The 22,406-nt window shown below is 38.8% G+C and overlaps 2 protein-coding genes and 1 pseudogene across 2 annotated transcripts; 2 read left to right on the top strand and 1 right to left on the bottom strand.

Moving 5' to 3' along the window:
• Positions 1 to 529: 529 nt before the first annotated feature.
• On the top strand, positions 530 to 2,422 carry LOC113020676 (retinal cone rhodopsin-sensitive cGMP 3',5'-cyclic phosphodiesterase subunit gamma-like). Its single transcript, XM_026164838.1, has 4 exons — positions 530 to 626; positions 1,552 to 1,722; positions 1,810 to 1,850; positions 2,001 to 2,422. Exons 2-4 carry the CDS (start codon positions 1,568 to 1,570, stop codon positions 2,075 to 2,077), a joined length of 273 nt encoding a protein of 90 aa, XP_026020623.1. The 5' UTR covers positions 530 to 626; positions 1,552 to 1,567; the 3' UTR covers positions 2,078 to 2,422.
• Positions 2,423 to 4,762, bottom strand: tspan10 (tetraspanin 10). Its single transcript, XM_026164837.1, has 3 exons — positions 4,616 to 4,762; positions 3,919 to 4,508; positions 2,423 to 3,781 (listed from the first exon to the last, which is right to left on the bottom strand). The coding sequence occupies exons 1-3, from the start codon at positions 4,703 to 4,705 to the stop codon at positions 3,481 to 3,483; spliced, it is 981 nt and encodes a 326-aa protein (XP_026020622.1). The 5' UTR covers positions 4,706 to 4,762; the 3' UTR covers positions 2,423 to 3,480.
• Positions 4,763 to 16,719: 11,957 nt separating this feature from the next.
• On the top strand, positions 16,720 to 21,500 carry LOC113020018 (immunoglobulin lambda-1 light chain-like; annotated as a pseudogene).
• Positions 21,501 to 22,406: the final 906 nt, after the last annotated feature.

Genomic DNA, 22,406 nt, shown 5'->3' with positions numbered 1-22,406 from the left:
GTGTCCATACATGTGCCTGAACAGCATGCATCAGCAGTACAGATTGCAGAACGACGCTGTAGTAAATCTTCACATGAATGGAGCAGGTGTGTTCACCTGTGTGATGGAAGGAGGCTGGGCTGGATTAGCAGCTATAATGCAGCTCAATCTGCGAGACTGCTGATGAAAGGAGAATGTCACGGTTCATGCCAGTAAGTTCTCGGCTTCAGGTGTTACATAATATTTGGTCATAACAAAAAAACAGTGATAATAATTAGCTATATCCTGAGAAAACTCCAGAACTCAGTGCTTACATTTGACCATATCTGAAGAGGTTATGGATAAAATACTCAAATAATTCCCGTTCAGAATCATCAGCATGTGTGTCTTCAGGACAGTCTCAGGAACAGGAAACTGCTGCCCCCTCCTGCTGAATGCCAGTCGGCCAATCCCTCATCAATGATCTGCTTGGGTACAAGTGATGATAGAATCATCAGTTTGTTGGCAGGTGGCGTCATAATCGTCTCTAAGTCTGTGGTGTATAAAAGGACTGCACTAATGCAACTTAATGCAACAGCATTTAACAGCCACTCAGACCTCTTGGACACTACCATCATAATCAACTACCAAGAGAAGCACCACAAGCGGTGAGTTGAAACAACAGGTTAAATCTTTTTTGAACACTCTTTCTCTTTTTGGACTTATTTTAACACATGCAGTTTATTATTGTTATATAAAAGTTTCCATCTTTATTTGGACTTTACCTGGTAGTATGTTTCTGTATCCATCCAGGCATGTAGTATTAGATTATTAATTAAAACGTAGATATTTAATAAATAATATGCAATGTAAAATTAATCAGAATAGAAATTCAGTCTTTCCAGCCTAATATATATTTTTAATACAGTTAATGAGGTGTTAATTCAGTCATATGGAAGACTAGATTATATCAGGGACATTATAAGAAGCATTGAGGTGCTTTTTAATTGTTTTTAATTTTCTGTCACACCTTTTTTTTTTGCATAATGGAAGGACAACAAATGAGAGTCGCCGAACAATATATGACCGCCTTTAACTATGACCTGAATTTCTAAGAATGATTAAAAAGCTGAACTTATGAAATTGTTGATTAGAGTTGTCATTGTGTGTATTTGTGTAACCTTTCAGGGCAAAAGCAGAACTTATTGTTTATGTAGTCATGTTTTGTACATTATTTGCACATTATATTTATTGGACTCTTTCGGCTTTGCATCTGTTTTTTGTTTTTTTAAAAATATGTGGTTACATCTATGCACATTTACATACAAATTGCATTGCTATTTTTCCATTTTTTAACTGTGAAAATAAATAAATAAACATTTCAAGCTATTGTCAGTGTAAACCTAGAGGCCACTTCAGCACATCCTCACAGTAATCTGATTATGAAGGCGCTTTCAAGCTTGAAGGTATCGCAGCATTTGATTAGTAACATGAGCACATGGCTTGTCTTTATATGAGGATAATTACGTCACAAGATTTTTATAACTGTTTCATTCATTGTTGGGCATTTTAATGAGACAGTGACTTTTACAGTTGAAACAACAGAAGCATGAATTTGGAGGTGGCCAAACCCGAAGGAAAGACTGGCAACAAAGCTCCCCTCAGAGCCACGGCCCCCGGCTCCCCACGCAAGTCTGCACCCAAGTTCAAACAGAGGAACACGCGGCAGTTCAAGAGCAAGCCTCCCAAAAGAGGAGTGATTGGGTATGTCTCTTTCTGATAACCTCGCACGAGTCATCTAAGTTTGTCAGATATCCTCCAGTAAAGCTTGTTATTTTCTTTCTTTACCAGCTTTGGAGAGGAGATCCCAGGAATGGAAGGTCTTGGAACTGGTAAGTAAAAAAATAAAAGTCAGATGGCTACATAACCAAAACATGCACATGACATGACCTTTTCTTCCTTTAAAAAACAAAAACAAAAAAACAAAAAAAAAAAACAACAACTCATGATTTGTTTTCTTCTCTTTGTTTTTTTCATTTTAGACATCACTGTAATCTGCCCGTGGGAGGCATACAGCCATCTAGAGCTACATGAGCTTGCCCAGTATGGCATCATCTGATTATCTCCGCTGTGAAGTTGTTTTAAATAAATGTGGCAAATTTTGAATTTCAGTATTTAGTTTCAATAATCTGGATCATTAATACTGGCTGAAAAGGTGTCTTTATACGTCTGCATGCTGTGAATGCTGTTCTTTGTCTTATATATTTTATATTGTAAACCTAATTTCATAACGATCTCAAGCTGCCATGTTCACAAAACGTGTATCTCGAATGTGTTCTCGTGTCATTGCTTGAGTCTGTGGTTTTAGCTAGAACTCTGTTAGCTTGGTTTCTGCACAATCGTCAGCACTGTCTTTATCATATTTAATCAAACTCTCGAATAAATGTTGACATTTTTAACACAATTTCAGTCATTTGATTTTGTCCTTTTATTTGACGGTTATTTACTGACCCACACTGCGCATGAGAGATTACATCATTCCCATCATAAATACCATCTGTAATCATCATTATTTATTCAATATTTGTTAACACTCAGAACACAAAACTTGCTTTTAGCAAACTCAGTTCAGTTCATTCAAAACAACGCAGGAAACCTTGCATGTGTGGGACGTGCACATGTGTTTCACATATTTGCAGCAGGTTGTCCACCGTCAGTCGCTGAAAGGTGCTTTTACAATCTTACTCTAATCATTCTTCTGAGCTGTTCCATTTATTCTAATCTCAGCTCAGAATAAATGAATTCCATTTTTGTTCATTGATTATTTTGTTACATTGTAGGTGCTTGTGATGAAGATGCAGATCTGATCTGCAGGACCTCTACTCTCCAGGTGACCCATTTACAACCACTCCTATGCTGTTGAACTGTTTCACCATTTTGAGATCCTCCAAGAATCCTTCAAATATCAGGAGGTGTGTGTCTTTGAAGGATTTGGGCACATGTGGTGAAAACGTTTTGGTGATAGTGTCACTACCGTCCCATAAACACACACACAGATACAGTTTCAAGACTTTCCTTGGTCTGACCCACATTGATGAAGTTAAAATCTTTCAAATCCATTTCCATATTCAGACTGATTCGATATTTCAGTTAATGAGCAGTTCAACAAGTGTACCTAATGAAGTGGCCAGTGAGTACATGTTCTTGAAAAGTGGAGTTTTTTTTTTTAAACACAAAAGAGGTGATAGCTATCGCGAAGCTGCAGTTAACTTTTAACTGAAATTCTTTTTTTCTTAAACTCTCAAGCATTTTTAAAATGTAAAACATTTTCAGTGGATAATTTGTGTTGGAATTTGCTTTCCTCGTTTAAATTATGTCTCATTTCCATTTGCAAAAGTTCAGTCTGTGTGTTTAAGGTTAGGTTGTTTTAAATGATTGACAGATGAAGCCAGAATTTAAGCACAGCCAGAACTCATTAAACCCCAACCAGCATATTGCTGTATTCGTCACTTCGTGTTATAGCTATACTTTATGACGATTAATGCGTTCCAGCAGTCGTATGGTAATAAATAATATCAGAATCTGGACCCCAAACACGACAGTCACAATTATTCCTATCAGGCCCTCGTGCTGCTTGATCCATCGAGAGATTTCCCCCAGACAACCTCCCAGGAAGATCACACTCTGAGCAGTAAACTCATCCAGTAATTGGGCTCCGACACCACACTGAGAGTTCCACACGGTGCCGTTCTCCAGAGGATCCACGCAGCATGTTGCAGGGACACCGCAGGCCAGCACTCCTGGAGCTGAGCAGTTGTAATATCTGAAGAAAGGGAAAAATAACCCAATAAAAAAACTTCACAGCTCATTAAGTTCTTCAACACATTCCTACATCGTGACCAACTGGCTTTGATTTACTTTCAAAAAAGTAAAAAAAAAAAAGATTTCCAAGTTGCTCACATGTTAATCTCCCAGTCTCTGTAGTTGTCCGCCCCACAGCACTGCAGATTTGACTGAATCTCGTCTGTGATGAACCTCAGATCCAGATCATCTTGGTACCGTGCGATGGCAACTAACATCCCGGATCGCAAGTTACCTTCAATCTGATCTTGTAGAGTATGGGCCACAATGGCGATGATGACTTGAGCTGTGATGAGCACCAGCACTGTGGCTGAGAACAGCTTCAGCAAGCAGCGATTCTCTCTTAGGGCACCCACGCAGCCTGACAGGCACAGCACAGTGAGCAGAAAGCCCACGCTCAGAACTACCAGCATTGGGTCAGTGCCAATACTGCTGATCTTCTCCTGAGCAAAGGATTCCTTGCTAATGAGACCCCAAACCCCCAGAGCAAGAAGCAACAGGCCCAGAACTGTGAACAACAGATTGCATATGATAAGAAAGTATTTTAGGAAATAGTCCATGAAAGAATAACCGTAACAGGGATCTATCCTGGCATCTGTGGGACTGTTGTGTTGCTGTCCGCTGTTTGTCCCTGCTTGAAAATCAGTAGTGACCAAGGCAAGCTCCTCAGCATTGTTTGTAGATCCTGCCTTTAGACACACAAGAATGCCACAAAAAATTAAAGCCACCCCAGAAATGTAACTACAGGTGAACAGAGGAACACAGTATTCTCAAACTAACCCAGTGACACACCTACCTTTGGTAAGAGTGGACTGGTCTCATTCGGAGTAGCATCTCGTCTCAGCCATGGCCAAGGGAATCTTTTTCTAGGCAAAAATCTCCTCATCTTGTCAACCACTGGGAAACATCAGCTGGTCAGAATGACACAGGATAAAATGTAACACAGGGCAATCATTTGCTACAATACAGAAAAGCATGTGAGCTGAGCTGGAGTAACCATTGCTGTGCTTAGCCTCGGGGGTGGGATTTCTTCATCATGTGAGAGTCACAGTGAGGGGATTAAAAGGGTATCGCAGCGTGTCGGAGACACACAGTTACACAAAAGTGGGCATCCGAATAGAACTCGGTACTTTTTATTCAACTCTACTCATGTGCAATAAAGTAGAACCTGCAAAGGATAATATATTGCCCTACAGTGGGACCCATGGGTCAAAGACTCACAAAAATGTCTCCTGATGGTAATTACCACAAAAGGAAGAAAGTAGAAGACATATTTTAAAATCCTTGCTTTAATTTTCCAGAAACCTGGAAAATGTGTTTTAGGCCTCAAAAAAGAAACAACATTGTAGCAGCTGGGCAACCACTAAAACCAGTTTTAAGTTTCAGAATCTACATAGATTCCCAGCTTTTGTGCTTTTATAATGAGGATTTTCCAGGTGCATTTGGTTTCCTGCTGTGTATGCAACTTAACATTTATCACTGGATTAATAGAGACTAATCATATCATATCTGTCAATATATCTGTCACTAGTTAGAGCTCGTTGGCCATGCAGTCAGGTATCATGCACAAGACAGTTTCTTCTAACGTTTACAAAAAGTTCAGAAAACCGAGACTCTTCTAACGTATGGCATGAATAATCCCAGACAAAGAACAGAAAAGCAAATGAATTGTCATATTTATTAAAAATAAAACACACTTTACTAACCAAGAGGAATTCAGAACTTCTTAGAAGACTGAGTAAAATGTTTCGTCAGTTTTTAATCAGAAACAGCATCTTGCATTCCTTTGTGAATGACCTTAGTTGTGTTCAGGTTAATTTCTATATGATATCATGTTGCACACACTGCACAAAAAAAACAAGTCAGTCTCTAGTAATGATGCACGTACCTCTTTAAGTCCACAAAACACATCAAATGAGTAAAGTCTTTGAAATGTGTAATTATTTTGGCAGGTTATTGTAGCTATTGTATGGTTGAAATATGAATCCACTGTGGAAGATTGTGCTTACTTACTTAAAAAAGCAAATATGTATGTTTGAACTTTATACTTAAAAGGTTTATAAAGACAGCTTCTAACATCCCAACATTAGCAAATTACTTAGTGCTCCACATTTTCTTCCTAATATAGTAACCCGTGGCTCCAAAATACCAACATGACCACAGCTAGAATGCTAAAATCAGCCTTCAAAATATGATGAAATCAATGGAGGAAATTACAGGAGCATGTTTTACATAAAGTGAAAGAAATGTAGAAGTGTCAATTCAGTTTTAGTTAAATTTAAAATGTGTTAACCTAAAAAGCTTACAAATTATTCCTTGAAAATAATCCCTCGAATTAACTCCCTGCCTCTCAGACTTATCAGGGTTTTTGCTATCAGTCAAATGAGATGAAACACCACCCAAACACAGATGAAATGGTCATAGATTACCTTCTATAACAAATACGAAGAAATGCAACAGTTCTCATTGTGGAGCTTCTGTTTGTATTTAACACCTGATATATTTCACAGTAAAAATCCTCTGTTGTTCTGATAAAGTCGTTATGAAGTGATGTGCTACTGAAAGTCAATAACAAGCAGCACATGAGAGAGCAGATGTGACACTGAGTGAAAAAGCAGAGGGAGAAAGCGAGGCCTGGTTATCTCACTCTCTGGCTCTGCTGGTCCACTGTGCTCATTCTTTCCTCTGGCTGTGCCGAACTGAGCTGCAGGGAAATGGAAGGAAGATCTGCACACTGCTGCAGGCACTGACTGATGATGGACTCCAGGCTTGTAAGGCTTGGCCTTAGTCCTTCCATAAATTTGATTCCATATCCATATGATTAATAAAAAACAAAACAAAACATAGACATGCTCACTTATACTTGCTAGAAAATTATTTGTGGGTAAGTTGTGGGAATTTATCAGATAAGGTTTTAGCTTTTTACTGGGATGGATGACTGGTGGCAAATAATTAAGTAATTTTAAAACTAATTACTTTCATTTTATGATACCTTTTAATCCGATTTTTTTTTCACAGGTAACTATTTTAATGCTGCTATGTATATTTAGCAGGTGTACCACTGCTGAATAGTTGATGACGCTGCACAAAAAGATGAAAAAAAGCAGAATATTGTCTTATATACTTTTATTTCTATAATTTAAATCCCATAAAACCTACTTTAAAAATGAAGAAAGAAATAAAAGATCTGAATAGTTTTTCCCTCGTTGCACATTAGGCAACTTTCACTGTTGGCCCTGTGGTTTCTCAGGTCATGGAAAATCTCACTGGGGAAAATGAACTCCAGCTTGTTAGGGTCAGCAGACAAATAACCACTATCAAAAAATGGTTTTTCATTTAGTTATAAATTATGAGCCTACGTTCAAATAAGAAAATATATTTATCGTGACTGATTGTTGGCAGAAAAAAAAAGTTGGATGTCATCTAGTCATTATTAAACAAATCTTCCTGTTTCCTTTTAAATCTTTTGGGAGGATGGAGATTTAAAAAGTATTTAGTTCCTGCCTGTCAGCGCTGAAGATGTATGGTCCGTGTGACGTGATGTTCATCCCACCTACTGCATATACAGTTTTGTATACTGTCTGTAAAGGTGTTGCAGATGGCAGGGAGCGCTGCCCTGTTACATTCCTTTTCAGCAGTGATGGGTGCACCTCCGCTCATATATCAGCACAACTATCTGCAGACATCTGCAGACATCAGCATACCCAGCGGCACATCTTTCAAACAGAATGAGGAACTCTGATCTGAAATAAATCAAAGCTGGAATTTTATTTAAAAAATCTGGGACAGGAAAAAAGCACTAATGTTGTCCAATATTTTCATATGACCTGAAGCTGCTGGTTTTTGAGTAGAAGAAGAAGAAGTAGAAAGATAAATAGCTGTTTGAAGACTATATAGGTTATAGACTGGGTGCACTTGCCTGTGGAAAACTATCCAGAGTATGAAATCCGTCTTAGCCATGAAACTACATGTCATGTGTTGCATCACTGCACATCAAATCTAAACCCACTTCCACTTCCAGTTATGTAGATTTATTAAGGTTGGCTCACATCAGACTGAGTGAACTAATGCAGTAAATCACACAGTAGCTTAGTAAAGTTAGAAATTAAGGCAGCTGAGGTGTTAAGAAATATCTTCAGGGCTGCATAATTTTCTCTTTAATTGCTATTTTAAAGTTAATCTGGGACTCTAACCCATTTTCTAATTCTGAGATGGTTTTGGATATTCTCCTTTTTTCTATTAATATGGTTGAATGTGTGTTTTTTATTGTCCCATTTGCATTAAGTGAGTGCAGCTCACCAGGTTTTGATCACCCTTGACGGTTAAAGTGTTGCTGGCTGGATTTGTCGTAGCCCAGATGTTGAGCAGATTGTATTACAGTAGGCAATAAGAATGTTATCCTGGAGCCATACTTCTACATCAAACACCTTCTCTGGATTGGAGCCTACGGGGAGCACAGTTGTCACATGCCACCCACACAACCTAAAAGACATGTGGAGCAGAGATGGGGCATCAGAAATGATCAGGACCTCCTATTATGGTTATTTTAGAAGATGCACAGTCTATAAGATATGAGAGATGATGCAAGAGTGGGACGCATATGTGTGCGAGTGGGTTTAGGGAGATTTTGTTTTTTGTGCACGTGAATGCTGCAGTGTGCACACATGCTAAAAGAACTGAGGATGTCACCGCCCTGAATCAGTGACGTGGATGGGATCAGGTGGGGAAATTGCTCCGGGAGTTTGGGGAAAGAGTTATAAGAGAGTTCTGCACAACTCATGTTTTCTCAGTGTGTCACTGCTGTAGGATCATACAGTACAGAGAGTTTGTTCTGGTACTCTGATCTGAGAAGACCCCTGGCACTTCTTTGCAAAAAAGGTAGCGTAAAAACCCAAATTTAAATTTACTTTCTTGCTCATTTTGGAACAAAACTAAACAATTTTTTATAGCTTAAAAAAGGTGAAGAAAAGATGAACTTATGACTGAACTAATTTCTCATCAGCTTTTCTTCAACCGAAAGACTGTTTAGTATTTTTGTAACGTGGCTTGGCAGCACTTTTCGGTGAGCTTGCTCCTCAGCAGCACCCACAGCCTATATTATTGTGTTTGTTAGATGAGAACGACGAGGATGAAGTTGGCTCTCATTATGCTGTGCATGATCTCAGCGTGTGGAGCTCAGAAATCGAAACAGGAGACATCACGCTGGGAACCTAAAGGTCTGAAAATGATTTTTAGTAATGTGACCTTTGACCACTGAGGTTGTGTTTCTAAAACTTGGAGTGAATAATGACTTGTTTGTTTATACGGTTAAACTCTGTGTTCAGCAGTACAGACCAGTGCCAAGACTTGCTCAAACCTGACTCAGGTGCTGGACAACTGGAAATTTGCTATTCTGACCCAAGTGAAAGACTTGCTGATCAATGACCACGCTTCAGTCCTTCCTGAATATAACAGGTGAGTTATATCAGCTTCTGATTAAACTGGATGTACACAGCAATGATAGCAGACAGACGAGTCTAAATGTTAAGTAAGAGTAACGTCAAACGTCCAGGAAAAACAACGCTCAGTGATGTCAGTGAACATTTGACTCGTCCTCAGGGTTTGTTGAAATAAAGACTTATGTAATCTGCTCTGTGCTGCACATGAATTGTCAGTGCCAGTAAAGCGATCAATGATTGCTGTTGTTCACATGAGGCCAGCTCTGCTTTGTAAATGACCTCAGTGTACTTACTGTGCCAAAATACAATAGTGAGTGTTTCATCATGCTCTGGCAGACATTACTCCAAGTCAGTGAACATTTCATCTGGTGATTAGATTCTGAACTGTGATTGCAACACTTAGGATCACAGTTCACCAGAACTTTTCCCAGTAAACATCTAAGGTCAGCCCATCTCTACTGGGCCAAAGCTCTGCTATGTTTTGCACTTTCATTTTTTTCAGGGGACTTCCGACCTTTACGTCTGCTATCCTGATGTTTTCCGTCGACAGTGAGGCTGTTTCCACTTAACAGCATGTCGTGACTTTCCTGTTTATGCTGCCAATTAGACTTGGTTCTCTTCTTAGTTATGTTTTGCCAATAAACAAGGTTCCTGTTTCATGAACTTACAGTGCCAAAGTTCTTTGAATGGTCATTCTGATACTGAAACCATTTACTTTTCCACATGTCCTCTTTTATGTCCAGGATCCAACCTCTTTCAGATGCTCTGGGAGACCTCTACCGGCAGTTTAACACTTTAAAGGATGAGCTGGGAAAGTTTACCACAAAGCTCGACAGAATGGAGGCTTTCGTGGATGAGCTCAAGGACGGCAGATACGCCCTGCCTCAGCGGCCCGTACATAGGCTCCAACCGAGCTTTGGTCTTAGGTCTCCTCTGCGTGCACAGATGAGGGGTCCTGAAAGGAGGATAATCACTAGCCCAACACTGAGAAGGGCAAGGAGGAGAGGACCGCAGAGATCTTAAACATGTGGGCTTTTTTGTTTGGTATAAATGCAGATTTGTTGAAAATAAATGTTTATATATTTTTCAGAAGAAGAAGATTGTTTTATACTATTTCTTTGATGAGTATGGTCAAAAAAGCTAAATAAAGTGGCTTTAATTAAACTTTATTAAAGCAAACTGTAGCCACCTGCTGTTACAAAATCACAATAAACCACAAGGTGGCAGCATTTATCAAATTATCTTCACTATATGCTGTTTTTTGGATGCATCAACGGGCTGGACTTAAAGTCAAATAAATGGCTAAACATGTAGTTAAGGAGTGTTATATATTACCTCATTATGATTTTTTTTTATTACTTTAATTAGCATTGCAAGCCATTGGTTTGTATTTGATTTGTTTATCCAAATACTTATTAAATTATAGATTCAGTGCAACTCCTTGAGTGTACTTGGAGCATTTATTTTTACAGATAGTATTTTACAATGTGTTATCGCTTCATAATCACAGCAACAGTAGCAGTGCTGCTATGCAAAATACTGCACCTCTTGAAACACGGAAACTTTCAGGTGGAGTAACTACCTTCGGAGAAGAACTTATGAACCACTGATCACTTCAACCAGGAAAGAATAGAACTGCAGAGCTACAGGATTACTTCAAAGAACTACTTGTTAAACAATAAAATAAAGATGAAGATCACAATGTTCAAACTCTGGAGGCAAAATATACAAAAAAGTTACAGGCCTACAACAAACACTGCTCGGCTTAGTTTCCTGTCAAAAGTTCTTGCTTATTCACAGGTCATTCCCCCAAATTTCTAACAGCCAGACGCATCGGTGGTCATACGTCCTCTTACACAAGTCTGTGGTGGTATTTGGCTGACCAATAAACTACTGGGCAGATATTCAAAGGAGCATGTTTATCAAAGGGGTTCAAAAAGAAAAGAAAAACAGTGACTATCCATCCATTTCTCCTTTCTTGTCGCTGGAGCCTATCCCAGCTGTCATAGGGCAAGAGGCAGGGTACACCCTAGACAGGCCAGTCTGTCACAGGGCTAACACATAGAGACACAGACAACCACTTGCATATTTACACTAACTGCATGTCTTTGGACGGTGGGAGGAAGTGGGAGCGGATGATCTGATATCCTCGTGTTGGTGTTGTTCCCAGACCATCATGAAAATGTTGTTCCAGGTTCAACATTGCAAGTGACCAATCACATTGTTGTGACGTTATTCTTTTGCGTGGCAAGCCATTCGTGCATTTATGAAATTCCAATGTTGCAAGGACAATATCAATTCTGCTTACTGTTTATTAAAGGGTTACGGTTAGGGTTAGGGTCAGGGTCTGTTGATCGGCGGACAGAGGCGGTTTCACGCAGCTTAAGTACAGTTTTTTGTTTTATGCCGGTTTTTCCCGAAGTCGCAAAAGTATGACGTCACAACATTCTGATTGGTCACTTGTAATGTTGATCCTGGAACAACATTTTCATGATGGTCTGGGAACAACACCAACACGAGGATATCAGAGCACCCACGCAAACTTGCTGTATGGCAACAGTGCTAACCACTGTGCCACCGTGCTGCCCAGTGAATATACCCTGCAATATGAGCAGGATGCTAGCTTTCAAAACCCTGCCCATGTGATTAATGATATTATAATATCATTAATAACGATGTACATATGTCTGCTTATTGCCTGCTGAAACACCTTGACTGTTTTTCATTCACCCAACCTTTGGTATTCACCTTGATTAGCAGAACAAATAATAGCAATGACAGAATTGTGCTGTTAACAGAATCTTAATTCCAACAAATTGGATCAACAGTATATCCTGAATTCAAATATACACATATATAAAATAAAACAGGTCTAAAATGAAAACACATTTAGATTTATTGTAAAAAAAAACTCAAACATTTACAATATTTGAAATAAGTTAGATTTCGATCTAAATATGCAAATTCTTAGAGTTGAGTTGTGATCAAAAAGTTTTTAGTATTGAAGCCCCTCCTCCTCTGCTTACTCTATATAGGCCTCAGTCTCTTTTCATTATTCAGTTCAGCTCACCTCTCACCTGGACAGTAAAGAGAATACGCTATACTTTCAACATGCTGAGAACCTTCTGTACTCTTATTGCTCTAGCATGTAAGAGCGGCTACTGGTTCATTTTATAGTCTGTATTTAGAAACATAAAACTTTATTTAAATATTAATTAATTTAAACATTCTTTTTTTCTCTGACAGGTGTGGATGCTGCAAAAGTGTTGACCCAGACACCACCTGTCCACACAGTTTCTCCAGGAGACGAGGTTCTGCTCAAATGCAATGTTCAGAGAGATGAAAGCAATTATGTCAGCTGGTACAAACAGGTCCCTGGTTCTACTCCTCAGTATATTCTGAGATTTTATCATAGCCACAGTTCACCCGACTTTGGAACAGGATTCTCCTCAGACCGATTTAATTCTAAAGCCTCATCAAACATTGATTATCAGTTAATCATCAAGCAAGCAGAAGCAGGAGACTCTGCTGTGTATTACTGTAGCACATGGGACAGCTCTGCTCAGGAGAGCGTATCACAGTGATTTACACTGTGACAAAAACCTCTGTACAGAATACTTCTGCTTTCAGAGGCTTTAACATTTTGTTAACAATGACTATGTGTCTGCTAGACATCCAACTGGATCATAGATAAGGTTAACATATATGAAGTGTCTTTGGGCTAGGAGACTTCAGAGAAAAATATCAAGAATATCAGAATATCCTCCTCAATAACAGAGGACCAAAATGAGTATTTAAAATCTTCTTGCACATTGATTTTGCTGTTTATTGATTACCAAACATGTTAAAATAAAACAAAAGGGTTCAATGACTTTAACTGGACATTTAACTTTACTGTAGTTAGAATAAATAAAATGTTGTGCTGTGTCACATTTGTAGACCTGGGACAGTTAAAGGCATGAGTGTCACTGGTTTAAAATGCTTATTTTAAACCTGCAACCTTCACACTCTGTTAGTAAAGCATCACCTCTCTACTCCTCCTTCTCTTTTTCCCAGAATGCACCTGCAGGTCTGAGCATCTAATTTATAACGTCAGGAAAGTTGTAAAAGAGAGTTATGGTCTTTCTAAAAGGAGATGTAACTGCCCCTGACTGGAAATGTTGTATTTCACTATACTTTGGTAATTCAGGGAATTAACTGAATACTGCTTTGGTTTTGTCCAAGAATAACTTTATTTATTATATAAGAAGCAGTAAACAATGTCCAGCTGTATAACTTTTGCAGCTCTGTTGTTGTCATACAAACATTTGATATGAAAAATGTTGATTTTTTAACATTTAGTTGCCATTAATACTTAATCCTAATTTTTAAATGGCTAGTACACATAAAAGTCCGAGCTGCTATGAAATGACTGTTTAAGGTGCATTTTAATGTTAAAGAATCCAGTTAGCAGCAGAATTTTTTTTGTGGCTGATCTGAATTTAGATAACTATAAAACATCTCCTAATATAGATCCTTGGATTAAGCTGTTGTAGCTATTTTTACGTAACGTTTATGTTCAACAATAAATCAGTTTTGTATTCCTGCTTTTTAAACAGATCCAAAGATTATGTGAAAATAGAAGTGGCAAAAACTTACAAAAACTTTCTTATTTGCAAATAAAACAACCAGATAGAATGTATAGATTCACCTGACTACACACACTTTGTTATTTAACTTAACAGGAGATTAATCCCAACAAAATATGTCCTGAATTTAAATATCTTTATAAATAAAAATAACACTGCTGTAAACTGAAAACATATTTAGTAGACTTATTCTAAAAGTAAACATTTATGATATTTAAAATAATTTTGAGTTTGGTGTAAAACCCTAATTTCTAGTTGAGTTGTAATAGTACAGTTTTCAGTATTGAAACTCCTCCTCCTCCACTCCTTAGTTATTAAAAGTCTCAGCCTCTCTTCATTGCTCAGTTTTCCTCTCAGCTGGACAGCAAAGAGAATTCACCGTACTTTCAACATGCTGGGGACCATCTCTACTATTATTGTTGCTCTAGCATGTAAGATAATCTTCTGGTTTATTTCATAGACTGCACTTTGAGAGTTAAAAACAGACTTACTGCAATTTTTTTCTCTGACAGGTGTGGATGCTGCAAAAGTGTTGACCCAGACACCACCTGTCCACACAGTTTCTCCAGGAGACGAGGTTCTGCTCAAATGCAACATTCAGAGAGATGAAGGCTATTATGTCAGCTGGTACAAACAGGTCCCTGGTTCTACTCCTCAGTATATTCTGAAATTTTACCATGAGCACAGTTCACCCAGCTTTGGAACAGGATTCTCCTCAGACCGATTTAACTCTAAAGCCTCATCAAACATTGATTATCAGTTTATCATTAAGCGAGCAGAAGCAGGAGACTCTGCTGTGTATTACTGTGGAACATGGGATAACTCTGCTAAGGAGAGCGTATCACAGTGATTTACACTGTGACAAAAACCTCTGTACAAAGTACTTCTGCTTTCAGATTCTTTGACGTGTCATTTAGACTGTTTGTCAGCAGCTGCCAATAAAAACACAAATCATCAGACACGTCCATCCTCTACAAGTTGTTCAGATTATATGACATTATTGTATCTGTACACATTTTAATTATATTCAGGGATAGCCTTTGTTGTTTTTTTTTTCAGAAATAAATTTCTGTACTGACTCAGTCTTATGCTGTATATTTCAGTTTTTTACTGAATTGATTCTGTATGTTTTTGGATCATGTCCTTCGTGTATTTTCAGACTTCAGCCTCCCTCTTCTTGTCCTGACAGTCTTCCCTCCATGCAGTGCTGAGCTCCAGTCCAACAAAGCCTCTCTGGTCTGTCTGACCATCCAAACATCAGACTGGGTGAAGTGTCTTTGTGAAAACCATCAAGAATTCATAATGTCCCAATGAATAGTAGATGCCTGTGCAAGTAGGTTATATAGCTGATACAATTACTTATAAAGCTAGACAAGATGAAAAGAGAGTAAAATCATCTTTATCCACAGCTCGTCCACCTTTTGGTAATCTTAAATGACACCTCATGCTCATTCTCTCTTTAGCCTATAAAAACAGTCCAATATTGTTTGAAGTTACAAATCTGCTCTCATCTCACACTGACAACTGGCTGGTGATTCTCTGCACTCTCATCAAAGTTCTAGCATGTAAAGAATCTGATGTCCACTGCAGACTTATGCACAGATGTAACTGTCTGTTTCTCTTGACTCTAGGTCTTCTTGTTGTTTGCAGGTGTGAGTGACACAGAAACCTCCTGTTGTATCAGTGTGAAAAGGAGAGACAGCCAGCTCGGACTGTAACCTGAGGACTGCAACTGACCAGTCTGCTCGTTGACATAAACATATTCCAGGAGGAGACAATCAGCATGTACTGCAGTTTCGTCATGACTGGAGTTCTCAAAAAATATTTTTCAGGTTTCTCCTCTCAAAATTCACATCAACTCATCAGTCAAAATCAGATTATCATCATCAGTGTGGAGGAGGGAAACTCTACAATCTATTACTGTCAGGGGACAGCTTCACAAGAGATGCTGCATCACTAATTTACACAGTGACATAAACCTTTTCACAGATACTTCTGCTTGTTCATACTTTGTACTGATCACAGAGCTGTCAAACAAACTCACCAGCTGCACACAGTTGGAGATGTGAGTCCTCACTTGTTCTGAGATGTGACCATTCTGACGGCTCATCCAGCTTTACAACAAGATTCTCCTTGGACTGATTCACCTCTATTCAACTTTATTACCAAGCAAGCAGAGGCAGGAGACTCTGTTTGCTATTTGGTGGCTGTGCTGATGAAGCTGAATCACATTGATTGAGGCTGTGAAAAAAAACCCTAAATTAGAGACATTACAGTTTAAAAAAAATCCAACATTACTCATCTCAAATCATTAAATCTCGAACAAACCATGTAATGGGATTACATTAGTGGTTGGAGGCAGATGGCATTTCTACTTTCTGCTAAGTATTTCTGTCAGAAATGGGATGACTCTGTAAGTTAAGATGAACAGTGACTCAGACTGTGACAAAAACCTGAGATACACAACAACTTTCATGAGATCTGAAAAACATCAAACTATTTTCAGCTTTTATAAGTATTACACTAAGTAATCCTCACTTTTTGTTTAAGGTACGGTTTAATTTTTGTTTAAATTATCTACTTGATATCACTTGTTGAGAAACTTAAATCTATCTTTAAATTCTGAAAAGGGATCAAGTTAAAACACTGCAAAATCATCATGAAGGACATGAAAAGATTGTAAAAATTAAAAAAAAGAAGAGACTTCACATTATCAAGTCAAGTCAAGATGAGAAATATACATATGTATGTTTAAGCTCCTCCTCCTGTTAGTCGTATTAAAAGGCTCCTTCAGCACCTCCTCTCTTCATCCTACAGAAGCTTTACAGCCACTTTAAAGTTACAAATTAGAAGTGCATTCTCAGCTCACACCGATAACATGCTGGTGACTCTCTGTGCTCTCATCACTGCTCTAACATGTAAACACTTTGACTTGCACACATATATACTAATGTCAGTGTGTTTCTCTTGACTCCGTGTCTTCTTGTTGTTTGCAGGTGTGAGTGGTGTGACGGTGGTGACACAGAAACCTGTTCTATCAGTGAGCAAAGGAGAGACAGCCACCATGGACTGTAACCTGGGGACTGTAACTGACAGTGCTGCTCGGTGGTATAAACAGATTCCAGGAGGAGTTCCTCAGTATGTGCTGCGGTTTTTATTATGAAAATACATCTCCAAGCTATGGCTCTGGGTTCTCCTCTCCAAAATTCACATCCACTCATCAGTCAACATCAGATTATCGTTTGATCATCAGCAATGTGGAGGAGGGAGACTCTGCAGTGTATTACTGTCAGACATGGGATGGCTCTGCCGAAGAGGATGTATCACAGTGATTTACATCATGACAAAAACCTCCTCACTGTTACTTCTGCTTTTTGAGATTCACACATCCTGACAACAAATACACTTTTGAAACTTTTTGAAACCAACTCACTAACGACAGATAATGTGTTAATAAACAATAAATTACTTTATTTTAATCAAGGGACTCTCAATTCGATTAACTATCTAACCTTCTATTACCACATGACTTTGACAGCATACATTCTGTTGACGTTCTCCCCAGAGAGAACCCAGAGCCAAGCATCAGCCATAAATGCTGATGCTTGGTATTTCTGTCAGACATGGGATGGCTCTGATTAAGACATACAGACATAAATAAAATAGAAGCAAATATTTCCGTTGTGTGTGTTTTTAGGAACACCTCTTTATATCATATGTTGTTTTAAAGGACGAATATCAACACTGTGACAAAAAACTAAATGAGAGTTAAATAATTTCCCCCAGGGATCAATAAAGTATTCTGATTCTGATTCTGATTCTGAGAGACTCTACAGATTTTAAAAATAAATTCTAACCATTTGAAATCATTACATTTTTTTGACTTTGACTTTTTTTTTGTTAATTTGTTGTTGTACTGTGCATTTAAAATATTGAGGTTAAAGCTGTGTAAATGCTGACCCCAGCCCAGCAGCCAGACTCTAAACTTCAACAGGTAATAAATTTCTTCACTACCAGACACACTGGACCCACTACAGTTCGCTTACCGTCCAAATCGTTCCACAGACGATGCCATCTCTCATCTCCTCCACACATCACTCACTCACTTGGACACTAGAAGGGGGAATTATGTTAAAATTCTTTTCATAGACTACAGCTCTGCATTTAACACCATAATTCCCTCCACACTCACCACCAAGCTGGAGCATCTGGGACTCAGCTCATCTATGTGTCAGTGGATCTCCAACTTCCTAACTGGCAGACCACAGGCAGTAAGGATGGGCGGACATGTCTCAGCCTCCACCACTCTCAGCACTGGAGCCCCCCAGGGGTGTGTTCTGAGCCCCCTGCTGTACTCTTTGTACACATATGACTGTGTGGCCACTACCAGCTCCACCACCATCATCAAGTTTGCTGACGACACCGTCGTGGTGGGCCTGATCTCTGATAACAACGAGACGGCCTACCTGAAGGAGATTAGGAATCTGGAGAACTGGTGCCAGAAGAACAACCTCCTTCTAAACGTCAGTAAGACAAAGGAGCTGATAGTGGACTTCAGCACTAAGCAGGAGAGGAACTACCAGACCCCCGTCATCAACGAGTGCCCAGTGGAGAGAGTGGACAGCTTCAAATACCTCGGAGTTCACATCACGCAGGACCTGTCATGGTCCTGTCACATCAACACTGTGGTGAAAAAGGCCCGACAGCGTCTCTACCACCTCAGACGCTTGAGAGACTTCCAACTGCCCTCCAAGGTGCTCAGGAACTTTTACTCGTGCACCATAGAGAGCATCCTGGCGGGAAACATCTTAACCTGGTTCGGGAACAGCACCATGCAGGACAGACGAGCTCTAGAGAGGGTTGTGCGGTCAGCTGAGCGCACCATCCGCTCCGAGCTCCCTGACCTGCACTCAATCTACAGCAGGCGGTGCTGGACCAAGGCCAGGAAGATGGTGAAGGACCTCAGCCATCCCAACAACAGACTGTTCTCTCTGCTGAGGTCAGGAAAGCGATTCCGCTCCCTGAAGACCAACACAGAGAGACTGAGGAGGAGCTTCTTCCCGCAGGCGATACGGTCTCTCAATCACACCACCACACAGTACTGACCCACACATACAGTTCTTACACACACACTGGACTTTCTGGACATTGTTTTTGCACAACACTGGTCACTATATTCTTCATTTCCGGTTAATACTTGTACAGCTGCTGTTATTGTGTATATATTTATTTATATTTAGATTTCTTCATACATTCTTATATAGTTCTATATTGTGTATTTTGTTGTACAGTTATTTTATTTTCAACTCTAATTTATATATTTTATCTTATTCTTCCCAGTTAAATTTACCCTTCATTCTAATTTGTGTTGTACAGTTATTTCATTTTTAACCTTAATTTATATTTTATTCCTTCCTAGTTAAATTTACCCTTTTTAATTTTTCATATTTATTTCCTATCTTATTCATAGCCTTTTCCTTTTTTGTTTTCTTTAGGTCACGAGCAGTGATGAGCAGTCAGACTGCAGCCTCCTTTTCTACCTGTTCATGTTTCTAAACTAGAATCACAGTGACGACTGCTGTGCTGATGGCTTTGAGTTCACACCTAAACACTAAGAGAAAAATCACGTGTGTGTTCTCCGTAGGATATGGATTTCTGTTGGTGTATGGGACTACAGTCTAGCCTCAGGTTTATATTGTTCACTAGCCATTATGAGACAATGAATTTCAGGCCATTTCATGGAGAAACGCAAAAGTAATGTAACTAGTGTAGAGAATTACTTTATACTGGGAATAATTCAGTCATGTGCATTATTTGTGCATTATCTTTAAGAATAGTAATGAGTAATGTATAAAACATTACTTTTTTTGAGTAATAACCCAACAATGATCACAGCAAAGAGGGGAAATACCTCTAACAAGTTCAAATGTTTGACCACACAGCGTGCAAATAATTTTCATGAATGTAATGTATTTAATATGCTTTTCAGTGATGTTGGTGACTCTAGAAGCAAAGCCAGTGAGAATTCAGTGAGACTCAATAAAGAATCGAATTGATAAATAATATTGATAATCACTAACTCACTAAATTCTTATCAAGTCCCATCCCTACTTTGTGCTGTATTTTTATTATATCTATATTTTTCTTTATGGGTTTGGCTTCTCTTCTCCAATTTTCACATGTACTCATCCGTCAACATCAGATTAGCATTTGATCAACAATATATGGGGAAGCGACACTGACAGTGAAAGTTGGTCTCAATTGGATGTTTCAGTTCCTCTCCCCTCATCAGTGACAGTCAGGAGGTTTTTGTACAGCCATGTATACAAACTGAATCACTGTGGTATTCGGACAAGGCACCAAGCTGATTGTGACAAGTAAGTACTTTTAAACTGATCATGAAACAGGAGGTATTTTGTGTTTATGCTTAGATTCTCTAATTTTCTCATTTCTCATATACTTTGATTTTTCTTTAGACTTTTTTTTTGCTGTTTCATGCAGTCTGCAAGCTACAGAGTTGATCACACGTTGTAATGTGACTTAAGTTCTTCATTAGTGCACAGACACAGATATTGAACTTGATTATTCTTAAAAAAAGGTTTGTATTATCTGCCTCTCAGAAAACATTTTTTAAATAATATTTTCTGGAAATTATTCCATGTTCTCTCAACAAACATTTGACCAAAGGTGGAAAACTGACTATAATTGAACAATCTGACCTTAACCTTAGTGTTGCTTGGTTTTAGAATTAAACCCATTTTGTCTGCAGTTTGTCATAGCTGGTATTATTTTTTCATCTGTGTGAAAAAAAACAACAATTTTCTGATTTAAAAAAAAAATCTATTTTTTTGTTCTTCTTTAGATGACTATTCCTTCCTCTTTTGCAGATGTCATTGTCTTTTATGCCAGTTGTTTATTTTATGATAAATATCATCTTCATCCAATATCTCAGGCCTGATGATGATGTTGTAAGACATAGCTTTTATGTATTTTGGAGAAGTTATTTTAGCTATTTTGGGAGTTAAAGTATAGTATTTTTTCATACATTACTTTATATTGATCCAGTTTTTATTTATTCATTTTATTGTTGTTGTTGTTGTTCTTTTTTTTTCTTTTTTTTTAAAAATGGTTTTCATGTATTTTCAGGTTCCAGCCTCCCTCCTCCTGTCCTGACAGTCTTCCCTCCGTCCAGTGCTGAGCTCCAGTCCGACACAGCTTCTCTGGTCTGTCTGTCCAGTCAGTCTGTGCCTTTTGTTGATGTGAGCTGGTTGGTTGCTGGGAGTCCAGTGAGCAGTGGGATCTCTACCAGCACTGCTGTTCAGAGACCAGACCAGACTTACCAGATCAGCAGCTCTCTGACCATCCAGACATCAGACTGGAACATGAATAAGGTTTATACATGTAAAGTGTCTTTGGGCTCACAGACTTCAGAGAAAACCATCAGCAAATCAGCCTGTAGCACTGACTAGCAGACGGGTCAGAATCAGCATTTAAAGTCTGCTCTTCAATCCTTTTGGTATTTTTTTGTGCCTGTGTACATGTAAGAAAATACTAGCAGTTAATTTTTGCTATGCATTTATTCTGCAAAATGTTAATAAAAAATATTGCAAGTGAACATTGGAGGCAATGTAACATTTTCTTCTTCTGCCAGTTTGAATTTCCTCAACTCTTCTGTATGTCTATGTGCTAGTGTGTGCATGTCCATAAGTTCTTTACTTGTGGGGAGGTTATCATAGCTTCATGTTAGTCTCCAAACTTCCACCTCAAAAAACAAAAGTAAAAAAATTTTTTTGATCATATATAGAGAATTGGAGTGCCTGAAAAGATAATTAATATTTTACATTCTGGTTTAAGTTTCCTGCAATAAAAGTGGTTTGAAAAGACCCCCCCCCCCCCCTCCAAAATGAGTAGTAACTGAAACTATCTACACCTCCCCCCCCCCCCCCGCCCCCCCCTCTGTCTTCCAGGATGCACCTGGAGGCTTCTTCTCTGAATTTAGAGTATTATGCAAATCAAGTCCTAAGTGAGAGGGGACTGTCCCTGACTGGAAAAAAAAAAAAGAATGTGAACCTTTTCATTATTTTACAAATAACCACTGTTGCTTTTAAACCTGGCTCATCTACCAAAAAAGGAGAAATCCTTTGTGATGATAAAAAAAAAAAAAAAAAAAAAAAAAAAAAAAAAAATATATATATATATTGATATCTCCCCCCTGACCTGGCGTCCTGACTCCTCCTTGCCGTAGCATTTGTGTTGTACCTCGTCAATCTCTAGCTGTGAGAGCAGTCCCTTCTTTCGAATGTTGGAACACTGAGCTACTAGTTGTTTCGCCGTCATTGTGGATGTTGGGTATCGAAGAATCCATAGGTCCCTCATCCTATTCATGTAGCCCCTTCCGCCGGGGTTACTTGCGTAGTAGCATTCCAACAACGCCCTGTTTTCGTCCCTTGCCCACCGATGCCTTCTTGTTCCAGTAGCCCACTTTTCGTCAGGGTGCCCTGGTTCCTCAACACCTGACGCG

Source organism: Astatotilapia calliptera, chromosome 4 (genome assembly GCF_900246225.1).
Source record: "Astatotilapia calliptera chromosome 4, fAstCal1.2, whole genome shotgun sequence".
NCBI classification, from domain to species: domain Eukaryota; kingdom Metazoa; phylum Chordata; class Actinopteri; order Cichliformes; family Cichlidae; genus Astatotilapia; species Astatotilapia calliptera.
Note: the sequence above shows the minus strand (reverse complement) of the source record. Positions and strands in the feature narration are given on the sequence as shown.